The sequence below is a fragment of the Opisthorchis viverrini genome (genome assembly GCF_000715545.1).
Source record: "Opisthorchis viverrini unplaced genomic scaffold opera_v5_6, whole genome shotgun sequence".
Lineage (NCBI taxonomy): Eukaryota > Metazoa > Platyhelminthes > Trematoda > Opisthorchiida > Opisthorchiidae > Opisthorchis > Opisthorchis viverrini.
This window is the reverse complement of record NW_008751662.1, coordinates 1,227,717-1,240,570: the sequence shown is the minus strand read 5'-3', so window position 1 is coordinate 1,240,570 and position 12,854 is coordinate 1,227,717. Positions and strand designations below refer to the sequence as shown.

Genomic DNA, 12,854 nt, shown 5'->3' with positions numbered 1-12,854 from the left:
GTTGTTCTAACTCGAAGAGAGTAAGTGAGCAGGACGGCAGCTAGGGCAAAGGAGGCAAATTTCACCTTCCTTTTTGGTCGTTAACACTGCTGCTCAGTGCCTCTAGGTTAAAATGAACTAGGTCGAAACCTTTTATCATTTTTATCCAGGACGACCAAAAGATACATAGTTCCACCGTTCCAACAAAGCTGTATGTCAAGGGAACTTTCTTTGTTTTACTGGAATTGTGTGCGAGTAAACAATGAAGAGCAAAACAGGTTGATCGCTTCATACTATGCATCAAAGCTGTCCACAGATCTGTGATTTTACAGGGTTGAGTAAGTGATGCGGAAACTACTAGATTCTCCATGCCAACTGCCTCAACAACTCCAAGGAATCAGCAGCTTCTATCCCGTATTCCCTGTACTAACGTCATTTGGGATTTAGTGGTTGGAAAAATCCCTAATTTCGTCCACAAAAACGGGGCGCTTCTCTTTTGATAGGCAAAAAATCTTTCTGTTAAGCAAAGACAGTCGAAAAAGTAATTGGCGTTGGATACTTTCTCCGATTTTACCTCTTTTCATCGAACTGAATGAAATTTGTTCAATATTTTTCTGTTTAGGGAATACAGTTGTGACGATTCATTCTGAATACTCGCTCTGTCTCACTGCAATACATCCCTCATGTGACTGACCTCGCCTGGATCCATAACAGAAGTATTGTAGTTGGTGGACAAGTGATTTGGGTCACATGTAGCAACCGCCAGCCCGTGGGTCGTGTATTTCATCTATTACACAAGTTTGAATCATCAAGCTACTCTGATCATCTCTCAGTTTAATCAAAATTCGACGAAGGCATAATATTCGAAAAGTTCCAAGGGCCTGAAAAAAGTAGTAGCCAGATCGAAGTTTTTCCACGGAATGGATCTTCACCAACCTGCATAACCTGGTCGACACTTGCATATGTATTCATTGATTCCGTCCACACATGTGGCTCCATTTTCACACCGGTTGTACAGACAGTCATCTTGATTGATATGACAATTCTTTCCGGACCAACCACGTTCACATTCGCATCTAAATTGCAAACGGTCAACAATTGAATCTGAACTGAAAGTGACTCACCTATATTTGTTTCCGGGAAGTTGCGTGCAGGTCGCTCCGTTCAAGCAGGGATTGACATCTTCGCAGTAGATGACTGCGCGCTGACAGGTTTTGCCTGAAAGTGAAGAAAACGATTGCCTAAAAAGCACATGCCAGTTAACTAACGTCCGAAAAGTGGCTTTCAGCATTGCTACATAGTGAATTTGAGTCAGCATAACTTTCACATACAGAGTACTTGTTAGGGCAAGTAGCCAGTCGATCAAAACTACCGAAGGAAGAACCATTTAATCAATTAGCCATTCACTCAGTGAGTGAGTCAGTCAGCCACTCAATCGCTCAGTCAATCAAGTGATTGGCCAGTCACTCAGCCAGTGAAGCAAGCAATCACCCTTGTAAGTGAAAGTTGAAACGATCGGCTTGTGAAATGGAGAACTGAACTCAAACGGAAAAGAGTCAACTGATTTTTGAGCTTGTTGCTCCCACGTAAAACTCAGAATCGGAAGTTGATATAACGTGTGACCAGGTAAAATTTGCTCTGGATGTTTTTAAATGGTGGCGATTCAGCTCGTATGCTCAAATAAAGAGCTTAAACATATGGATAGGCCGCTCTGCTCGCTAGTTTGTTCCCACTTTTGCATCTTGTGGTTTAAAACAAGAGGTCTCTCGAACTACTGACGCAATATAAGTAGCTCAAAAAGAAAAATTAGTTTATTCCACGAGTGAAGCTTCCCTGGGAAGTAGTCACTTGAGGAGCACATCAAAACATAAGAACGTGAAGTGAATCCAGTGCTCGTGGAATGCGTAATGCTATATGTTTTCCAAGAGCGAGTTGATGGAACTGGCGATTAGCTGCTTGTGGCCCAAGGCCTTACTCTTCAAATCTTGACTGAGATCGTGTGAATTCCACTCACCCCGTAGATTCGTGAGACGCGTACTGCTGATGATTCCCAATGCAGATGAACCAGTTGTACAGTGCTTCTGAGTATTTTCGTATAGACTAAGTGTGCGAGTTGATGGAACTGGCGATTAGCTGCTGGTGGCCCAACGTCTTACTTTTCAACCCCGTAGATTCGTGAGATGCGTACTGCTGATGATTCCCAATGTTGATGAACCAGTTGTACAGTGCTTCTGAGTATTTTCGTATAGACTAAGTGTACTGACATGACGAAAATTTCAATTGCTTATTGAGTATTGCGACCGTACAGATAAGAATGAAAATTCGATATCCAACAGAATCTGCCTTCTTGTTTTTTTACCTTCATGAAGGAAGAACACCAATGTTTCGTAACCACACTTGAAGATTTATGGTGACATCCGAGGTGCTGGGGATGTGTCAATAATTTAGGTTAACCTTGGGAATGATATTTCCTTTGATTGTTTTGAATTCCTTGAATACTTCTTTGTTTACAGCACACAGTAGTTGCATGCTTTATAAGGTTTCATTCCTAGGGTAAAAGTTGTTCTCCTTGGCCGTTAAAATTAGCTTGCAACAGTGAGGTAATGCGTTCTAAGGCAACTTCAGCCGTTTCTGAAGGACCCCAGCTCATGCCAGGGTTACACGGCTTGGTGGTCAGTGGTCAACTTTTAAAGACACTCACAAAATTGAGTAAGTCCATGGTCCTCCTACGACAAGCACACACAGTATTAAACAGCGGGCTTGTCAGTTGCAGGAGGTTACAAGATCTTGCTATTTCAGGGTGCTTTCAGGATTTCTAATGCGTTGGAGCACAAGGGTTTTAGCTGTTGCTAGAACGTGCACAATGATGAGCAGAGAAGCGACATGGGGAACTGCGTTAATGAAGTACGGCTTCTGGTAGCGGTTGACACGAATTCGACCATCCCTTTCGCACACTGTTTATGAACTGGGTTAGGATGGAATGCACTTTTGGCGAGAACCAAGAACCCTACCTATCTGACGATTTCAAAAAGGGAAAAAGCCTGTTTTGGTCTGTAAAAGAGCTTTCGGCAGCCCTGTGACTGGAGTTTTTCGTCAAGAGACTGAAACTTCGCACGATGCTAATTGGTGTTGCTCACACTAAGAGTTTTTAGAAGTCAGTGTGAACTGGGTGGCAAATAAAGGAATTCAAACGGACTGATTCACGTATTGGCGTGACGTTTATCTACTTAGGTTTCAGTAGGCAGTGCGACACGTATGGTGTGTACAGCTGACGGTCGCAAGTATCGCACAGTCTGCAATAACAACCAGTTTTCCGTTTGATCAGAAATTATTAATTCATCAAGGCGAACTTGAATACAAATCCGTTGTTTCTCTGGTGACATAGTTTGGAATGAGCGAAACATGAGTTCCGTGTACCATTGACATAAACCATTACATTAAAATTCGATGGGCTACAAATGGTACTAGGTAAGAGGGTAAGGGGTTTGTTTCCCCTCTAATTTTTTGAACGATTTTTATTGCATCAACAAAGCGGATCAAGTCAAGCTCTTCGAAGGAGGTTGCATTCACTGGCAAGCTTGTTGGGAGGCATGACCAGGAGTAACTGAGCCATCGTGAACAGAAGGTCACAAAAGCGCAAAGTAAGACACATTTTCAGTTCGTCTTTCTGTTTGCGGCGTCCATTCAAACAAGAATGACTTCTATGTTCACCAAAGAATGTCTAGATAAGAGGGAAGAATGCATCTGCAGTTAATTCTTTCACATATTTCTCCTTCCCGTAAATCCCAACCATACAAAGTCTGCGCTCGTTTCATGGTGCAGGGGAAGGACATGCAGAAATCGGTTGCGTGACGCGAAAACAACGTACTTTCACATCTAAATTCCGACTGCGCGTCATACATCCGTACACTTTCAGCAACATGTACATAAGTTATAAGTAACCTCGTAAATCGATCAGTTCGAAGCTGGTCGGTTCCCCTAAATCTTCTAGAATTTTGTGAATTTTGTACTTCTCTTACACCATTTCACCTACTTTTTTTTACACAGTTGTTCTTAATTTACAACATTTTCAACAATTACAATAACACTACTGGTTTGCATATGCTAGGTCACCATCAGAATGCATGTTTCAAACAAGTTCAAACGGAGATAAACTGTTCACAATTTACGATATGAGCAAATAAAAGTGACCGAAAACGCAGTTATTTCATTCCACTTGCTTCCGCTTTGACATCAGTTTTACACTGACACAAAGATAGGTTTCTAGAAGATGGTTGCAAGTATGTCTGGAGGTAATGACAGTCAAATGTCGGTATCCAGTTGATGCTTTCTCCAAGATCACTGAAATTTCCAGCAAACTTTCACTAAAGCCAGCGGTATATCTTTTTGAAGAATCACTAGGCAGCCGAACGTTCTCAACCTGAGATTTGAAATTATGGAGATATGTGGAAGGTCCCTTGAGACCAGGAGGCCGTTAAGCTTGTCCGCTAACACTCATTAAAATCGAAAGAATGGGGATTTTTTCAAGTCAAACAGTAAAACAACTAACCAGCCAAATCCTGAAACAACAGCGAGATGCTGTGAACATATGATAAAATTTACAACCCGAAGACAGTTTACGTACCGTGAAACTCTGGTGGACAGTTACATCGAAAATCGGATCCCAGCTGCTCGCAAGTGCCACCGTTGAGGCAGTAGTTATGTGAACAACTGTTGATACGTTCAGCACACGTTGGACCCCGGAAGTCTTTTGGACAAACACATCTAGAATTCCGGCATAAGACAAAAAGTAGGATGCGTAAAATGTGTTCAGATACCATGCACCAATGTACATGTCACAAGAACGAAGAAAGCCATTTTCAGTTCAGAGTAGTGCAATGACCTTTTTTATTTTTAGATGCACAATGCGTGCGAATACAACTCAAGTTTCCACAGTCCGTTCTTAGACTTCCTTCATATGTACTTTCCCCTCGAGAATATAGTATTCACAAATAGAAATAAAACTTTTACAGTTTTCTATAGAGGAAAATGTCGGTGACTCAGGTAGCGTAGATGGTGGTCGTTGGCTTGTTTGCTGAGCTGACAATTTGATTGCAAACGTTTCATCACCAATCAAGGTGACATCATCAGTGCGTTATTGGGGAGCGAAGTAGTGCGTAGTGGTGGGTTGGTGGTTATGCCACAACCACTTTTGTGGTTTGCTCCTGAAGTAAGTTGTGCAGGCCAATGAATGAAAATAAAGTGCATGTTAATCAAATTCCATTATCAATGAAACTGTGCATGGGTCATCTATCATCTTCAACCATCTAAGTTTAAGCGTTCCCTTGAAAAAAATGCGAAGACCAATCGACGTGAGATATTGTACTTGTTGCACGGTGCAACTTTCTCGAAGGGTAATTGTTCATCTCCCGGGTAACTTAAGTAATGTGGTGCTCCAACGTGACAAAACTCTACATCTCCGAGACTGGATGGGTGACGTATTCAAGTTGGAAATAGCCTTGAATGAGATAGCCTCTAAGGTATTACTCCACACAGAAACAAAAGTAGAACAAATGATATCCACTGATGGGGGCGAGATGGCTGAGTGGTTAGAACGCGGACTTTTGGACCTGAAGGTCCGTGGTTCGGGTCCTATCTCCGCCTCTTGAGTTCCCCTGTCTTGGCATGGACAACCTGGCAATATCCTAGCCTTCGTGCTTGTATCGGGTGGCATGGCAGTTAGACAGCGAAGGGGTGCTACAGGTAAAATTTCAAAAAATGACCCCTCGTTTGCCCATGAGAAATCGTGATACTCTGGTCCCAAAACCATACTGATGTAATCTAATTTATTTGATGACTATTCGACACTGAAAGGTGAATTCACTGCTAGCATCTCTATCGGCTACCGTTCAATGAGACTCAGGAAGATCTAAGTTTTTCTATACTATATATTCACGGCGGAACGCATTGCAAAGTGGCATCAGGTGAAGTTTAGAATAGGTTTCATAACAAAGTTATGTAAGATGTCCGTTATCCTCACACTCTGCATCCGTGCATCTCATATACACACGTTCCACTTGAGGAACCCTAATCCTCTTTCTAACCTCAAAGCTCACTCCTTGCGATTCGTAACGTGACATAGTTGGGGCCCGTAAGCACCATAGGATCAACGAAGCTTTGTATGAAACTACATGGTTTGGTGACCGTGTTTGACCCAGTTTTTTTTTACATTTTCAAACCGTTCACAGGAGCGACTCGTTGTTCATACGGTTCCAGAATAATATCGATTCCGATGTATCACCAGAATGTAAATGAACCTGCCATCTGTTCTTGCGATATGGTAGCTAGCGGAGAGCAGCAGCGAAACTCCTCGTTCGACAACATTTGAACGAGTCACAACACTGCCCACGTTAGCGAATCCGCCCGTTAGTGTCTGTCAGATCCTGCTCAGATAGTCATGCCAACCTGCGCTGTACGGACAGCGAATAAGTTAAATCTAAGATCACTCAAAACTCATGCGAACAACTTCAAGGGAAGTTCATCAAGGGATTTCTAGAAAAGAAACGAAGATGTTAATCCTTCACAGAGATCACTGATGATGCCGAAACCAAGTTTAACGAACTCGCTCCAGGGCCTCTGAAAAATATTATTCCCAAAACTTATTTAGTATGCTTTCTTCAGAACCCTACTTTACGCTGCCATGCCCATCACTCTTCAAACTTCTAGCCTTCTACTTTGTGGCACTTAAATTTATTTCAAATCTTAGTCAATCAAGCTGTTTATGCTTTCTCACTAGGATTCACTGCCGAACTTCTGGTCATGACCGGATTTGACGCGAATACCACTACCAAGAAAATCGAACATTTTGGCTTGACGTCGATGATTAATAGGTCCTATAAAGCAGATAAAATAACTGCCCAGACGTTAAGATTAATGGTATCAGCGCGATGCAAGCCCAGGGTCGTAGAGTTTAGTCGTTAAACTGTCGCTGTGGGTATCACTTTGTAGAAGAAATCGTTTTAAATCCGTCCGCATTTGTGTCAGATTTGAGGTCGCCTCTTACACTAGCGCTATTTGAAATGCCTGACGGAATGGATTCTTTCGTCATCAAAAAAGAGCCGCCGAGTTTGTACCTCCAGGAACACCTATTGTGGAACAGTTGCCAAGAAGTATCATAGCTTCCATGACGATCGTACGACTTCCCTCACTATCCAGCAAAAGTAAAGCACATTTGACTTAATTCCCAAGGCTTTTGTCTCCACAGCCAACACATCCTCATTGTCTACCTGCTCTGCACTTCGACGAACGCAAACAAACGATTTCACAGTGATAGATAAAGCAATAAAACCTGATAGATGTACGTAATCAATCTCTATCAAGCTTACCTAAACGCAATAGAGTACGGCGTTGTTTCACACGTCCCACCATTCTGACATGGATTGACCGCACAGACGTGTTCCTGCAGGTTGCACTGTGTTCCGTGGTAGGGTGACTTGCACTGACACCGATAGTTGAGCTGACCCATCGGAATACACTGTCCATTGTGAGCACAAGGATTGATCATACATGGACTACACTTGGCTGCAATCTGTAACGATTCCTTCTCTTCTGCACTGAATTGGCCGTCTCTTCTCAGTTCCAATGTGTCACTCCAGGCATCTTCAGGTATCTCAAGGTCATCAATACCGTGATCATCCACAAGCAATGCACTTGTTAGATCTTCACCAGATTGTGTCGAGTTTACGGAACTTAGACTAGCTCTCCGTCGGTAACGTCGTTTCCAAGGACAAACAAAATCTCCAGGTTTCGAGTGGTACAACGATTTGTATTGCATATTTGCTGGACTGTGGCAAAGAGCAACACCGTTGTCCAAAAACTGTTGGCGAAAGAAGCTGTTGAGCCACTTTCCGTTGCAGTCACAGTGAAATGGATTCTGTCCCAGAGCTCTGTTGACAATAGATTGTAGAGAGCATTGCTTATCAATTAACGTCACAACTAATGTGTCCACCTGTCACTGTCTAAGTAACACAACATCTGCCTATTTGGCAAAACTACACAGTAGTTCACTCAATTCCAAAGTCCTTGAGCTTAAACAATAGTCAGAGTAGGTATTTACCATGGTTACAAAATAAAAGTATCTTTTTCCCTAAAGCACGATCCTCAAAGGTCATCTGTGGCATTTTTAACAAAACAGTTTTGTACTCATTTCCTTTGGTTCAACGTGAATTTGACCAAGGATTTTGGACTCACAAGATGAGATTGTGCATGACTGATCGAAAAGTCCTTTCCCACTGGATGCGCGTGCTACAAAACTTCCGGGGGTAAATTTGAATGACTTATAGAAGAATTTAAGACTGGCATCCGAACCAGTGGCCATGATCATGAGTGTCTTGGTCTGAATAGCTGTCAGACCTTTCCGTGTATGGACTATCGATCTCGTGATTGAAGAATGGTTGGCGATATATATTCTGTCTAAGCGCGAGCTAATCGCACTGCTGATCACGTGGCCGGGTGGTTAAGTGTTCAAGTTACTAGTCAGGAGGTCACTGGATTCGAGACTCCCTGGAGTTTCAGAGCATCCGCGCTACTGTTTCCCAGTCAGGATGCACAGCTGTACAGTGCTTCTCGGCTTTTCAGCATAGGCAGAACGAAACCTCCATTGAAAGCATAGTGATTCTCAAACCGAGGAACACTGCTAGCTGAAAAGCCATTTCGAAAGTCTGCATAGGCAGTGTTACCTTCAAATACCTTTGTAATTTGCACCGAAGTCACCAAATTCGTCTCAATGGACTTCTGCGTTTTTTCCTTAGACACTATTTACAGCGGATTTCATCAAACGTTATTTACAACTTGATTATCCGTACATCAGAAAAAGGCGTTTTCAACAAAACAACAAGTTCTTATCACACATTACTCGACTGGACAAACTGTAAATTCTTCCTGGACAAAATTAAACACGTTATGTAGATCTTAATTGCGTTGAATAGAATAAATAATTCAATAAAAACACTGTTGCTAAATTTATTGTTACGCCGACCTCACTCACATATTGTTCAACTGCCCGAGTTCTTTGAATGTTCCATAAGGAACTGAAGAAATATTGTTCGCCTGAAGAATCCTAAAGGTGAGAAGAGATTAGACAAACAAATCCAAAGGTTTCCACTCACAGCACCCGCAGGCCTCCGAGTCCTTTGAAGGCATTTTGGTGGATACATTGTAGGTTGTTGTGGCTGAGTACTCTGCAAAGTGTATTTGAAATACAGTGGTGGTGAGATGTACAGTCAATGGGACTTTGAAGTTAATCAATTCTTACTGAGTAGTCCCTGTGGTGTGGGCCTCTAAAGGCGAATTCATCTTACCAGATACCAGTGAGCATGATGATCAGACAATCTGCCATGAGAACCAGTAGAAAATATAACATGACCTAAAAAACGACTCACTTTTCATGTTTTCACAGCACAAAACTCTTTGAATTTACGGTTCTTAATGCATCATTCCAGGAACTGAAAAATCGATAAATTTAGTTTTCATAACGCCTGGCGCATACTGCCCTCATGAGGAGCACTGCCGTTGGAGACCGAAGCATCATCTTGATGTGTTTCCGCATGATGACGGATAGCTTTTTCCCACATCTGCACCCAGGTGGACAAATTAAGCTGTTTAAGATGAGCTACGTGCAAAAGACCAACATCTCAACAGGAACACTCAAGGAGGACCGCATATTGGATTCACAAACGAAGAAACAAGGAACTCCTCGGAGTCAAGTCAACAAAGGTCACAAGCCGGAACTCGGAAGGACAAAGGTCACTCCAACATCGACCAGACTATAACGGCGAGGGATGCCAAGATCAAAGGTCACGTAGGCATCGGCGAACGAGGACACAGGATAAGAGAACAACCAATGGAACCGCCCGACCGGATAACTAATCGCGGTCGAGGGTCATCCCGGCTACCAGCAAGTATATCAACACACACGTAACACTATTCAGCGCACAACCACTAACCCACTGCTACTCACAACTACGCTCCCCAATAACGCTCTGATGATGTCACCTCGATCGGTGATGAAACGTTTGCAATCCAGTTGCCCAGCTCAGCGAACAAGCCAACGACCATCTACGCTGCCTGAGCTACCGACATTTTCCTCTATGAGCTTTCACAATTGGTGATGACGGTTATCGAGTGGGGGACCTGTTTATTGAACAGCATCCACACACGTAACTGGAAAAATTCAGGAACGTGGTGAACGTAGGAATCGACCATCAGCTTCTCTCACGTGACTCAAACTAAAGGACCCTTTTTAAGCTACCTAGACGGAATTGGACAAAAGCTACAAACGACGCTTAATCTGTTCGAGTATAGAAAAAAAACACAAGCAGCTGCAAACTTGGGTAGTCAGGATGAGTTACCAAGTCCTTTTTAAACAGATTTCCGTTTGTGTGAAGTACTGCTGGGCGATGCCTCACATAGATCAACCAAAAAAACTCAAGATCAGTTTAAGACTAGAGTGCATGCAACGCTGGACGTGACAGTTCACTCGCAAATGAGATTGTCATCTTGAAGTGTCTTCTAAGAGGGTGAGGCGGCCAGTTTGGACACAAAATGTGTTCCGCGTGGTTTCGAGGACTTGTTACAATCAAAACATGTCCATTTTCCAAAACTCGGAAAAATCCATTGTATTAAAATGATTGCTCTCAAGTTTCTGGCTTTGATTTCCCTGCTCAACCTTGTCCATGGTGTGTGGATGCGGAGAAAAAAACCACGCGCTGGGACGTGGATGTTATTGGAAACTTGAAGGATGGATGAAAAAACAAGAAATCACACAATCTCCTTGGAAAATCAAGGTATATAGAAAATTCCCACAGGTCCAAACCTCACTCACAGTGTCTTTAAACTTTTCAGAGTTGAGAAAGCATTTTCCTGCAGCTCTCGGATTTCATTGTAACTGAGTACTCTGAAAGCAGGGACACAAAGTGAGTGACCGATGAGTAGAGGGAGAGTTGACACACCGAATTACAAAGAAACGGATGTGCTTAGAGAAACTTGTACTTGGTCTCATAATAAATGAATAACACGAGCGAGTCCCACTTATGTCTTACTATTTGGCGTAAGGTAACTTTGAAGTCTACAAAATTGCTTCCCTTCTTGAACAGATGCTTCAAAAACCTTGAAGTAACGCATTCTAGGGACAAATGATACGTATTCCACTAGCTGTAGCAAAGCCACCCAGGGTAAATCACAGAATAAGATTTGTTAGAGAAGCGTACCCATTGATAGTCACTTTAAATTTGATTTTGAGAAAAAGAATAAAGTTAGATAATAAGTCTTATTTGGAGAAAGGACGTAAAAGAATCTGTCATTACCTCTCACCTCAGGTCTACTCGGATAGTAATGGTTACTGGACCTGGTCTGTAGAGGTAACTTTTAGAGGTGTGTCATCTCAGGGGTAACCCACTGTGGGATAACTCATGGGACTAAAGAGCTGTACTGTTGTTAGGCAGGAATCCACACGGATCCAACTATACCGCACGTCTTTAGGCGCTGCTACGGCCGATAAGCCTGGCCCGCTCGAGGTTGGCCAAGTACTCGGGACGCTTGTCGGTCCGGCATCAAGACGAGATCTGATTGGTCAACAATCTGGAACCAACAGCCAATCATCACCCAGCATTGGCCAAATGCCGGTTGCCAATGGCGCATCCAGAACGCGTCAGAAATTCCAGAAAGTTATAGCCGCTTACGCTATATATACGAAGCGTTGTACAACTGTTCTTGACTTCGTTTTGGGCATTAATAGACCTTTTGCACCTTTGGTGGTTGTTTTGACGTGAACGCTAGCTTGGGAGGCTCAGACCGAGAACTAAGCTGAGGAAAATACCGTTAACACAACTGTATAATGATCAGTAACAGCTGTAGCACTTTCGCTGCCTAGCTGCCAAGCCATCCGAAGAAAGCACGAAGGCTGGGATAGTGCCAGGTTGCCCAAGCCTAAACAAGGGAAGTTGAGGCGCAGAGGTCGGGTTCGATCGCTCAATTCAGCCTCAGAAGGTAGGACCTATCATTTCTAGCTCTAACTCTGTATATCGTGGGTGATTTTCAATGGAAATGACAGGAACTGTTTTGTTCCCGTCAACTTTCATTTGTTTACTTGGTAGTAGAAAGTGAAATTTTGCGACGGACTTTGGGGGCAAATTCTCAGAGTGAACATTCCAACTGTAAAAACGAACTTGTTTAACCCGCCTCGGTACTTGATTACTCATATTATGGGCAACAAATTAAGCGCATTACGAGCCCCAAAAAAGTTCTCATCATTTCTCTAGTGTGATGGATAACAGTTCCACTATCTGCTAGCTGGACATCTTGCCATGGGAATTTAAGTGATTTCAAATGGAATTTAAGTGGACTCATCAGAACTCTAAAACTTCGTTTTATTTCTTCAGGTTGAGAAGTGTGAACACGCTTATCAGTAAGAACGAGAGATCCAGCTGGGTTCCAGGTGAATCTCTCGAAAAAGCAAATTAGTTTGCAAATGAGTGCATATTCGCTACTTTCGTGCAATTCGGTTTCAAGTAGGACATAAGGCTGACGGAAACCCGGGGATAGCATCTACCTGGTGAGCCCCAAGAAGGGCGAACCGGTCGTGGGCTGTTGACGGATTTTCAGCAACCTTGTGAGTAGTACATTACAAAGACATACATGTATCACGATATCTCGAATATCGTAGCGGCTGAAACATGAAGCGGCCTGGTGTAGCACATTCAGTTGCCTGTGAATATCACAAACGAGAGATTCAGCTGAGTCTCCCGTGAAAACCTACTTGATTTGCAAATGAGTGTATTTCTCGAAAACAGTGCAACCTTGGGTTAAAGTAAATCGTAATGTTGACGGAGACTAGGGGT

At 43.0% G+C, this 12,854-nt stretch overlaps 1 protein-coding gene across 1 annotated transcript in view; it reads right to left on the bottom strand.

Annotated features, from left to right (window-relative positions):
* T265_00606 (hypothetical protein) overlaps positions 1–12,854 on the bottom strand; it is a gene marked incomplete at both ends in the record, with an annotated part of 100,087 nt that overhangs the window by 14,772 nt on the left and 72,461 nt on the right. Inside the window, 5 exons of the mRNA XM_009164434.1 lie at positions 916–1,055; positions 1,104–1,197; positions 4,604–4,743; positions 7,344–7,904; positions 10,841–10,912. Coding sequence (XP_009162698.1) covers positions 916–1,055; positions 1,104–1,197; positions 4,604–4,743; positions 7,344–7,904; positions 10,841–10,912 — 1,007 coding nt within the window. The remainder of the gene's footprint in view (positions 1–915; positions 1,056–1,103; positions 1,198–4,603; positions 4,744–7,343; positions 7,905–10,840; positions 10,913–12,854) is intronic.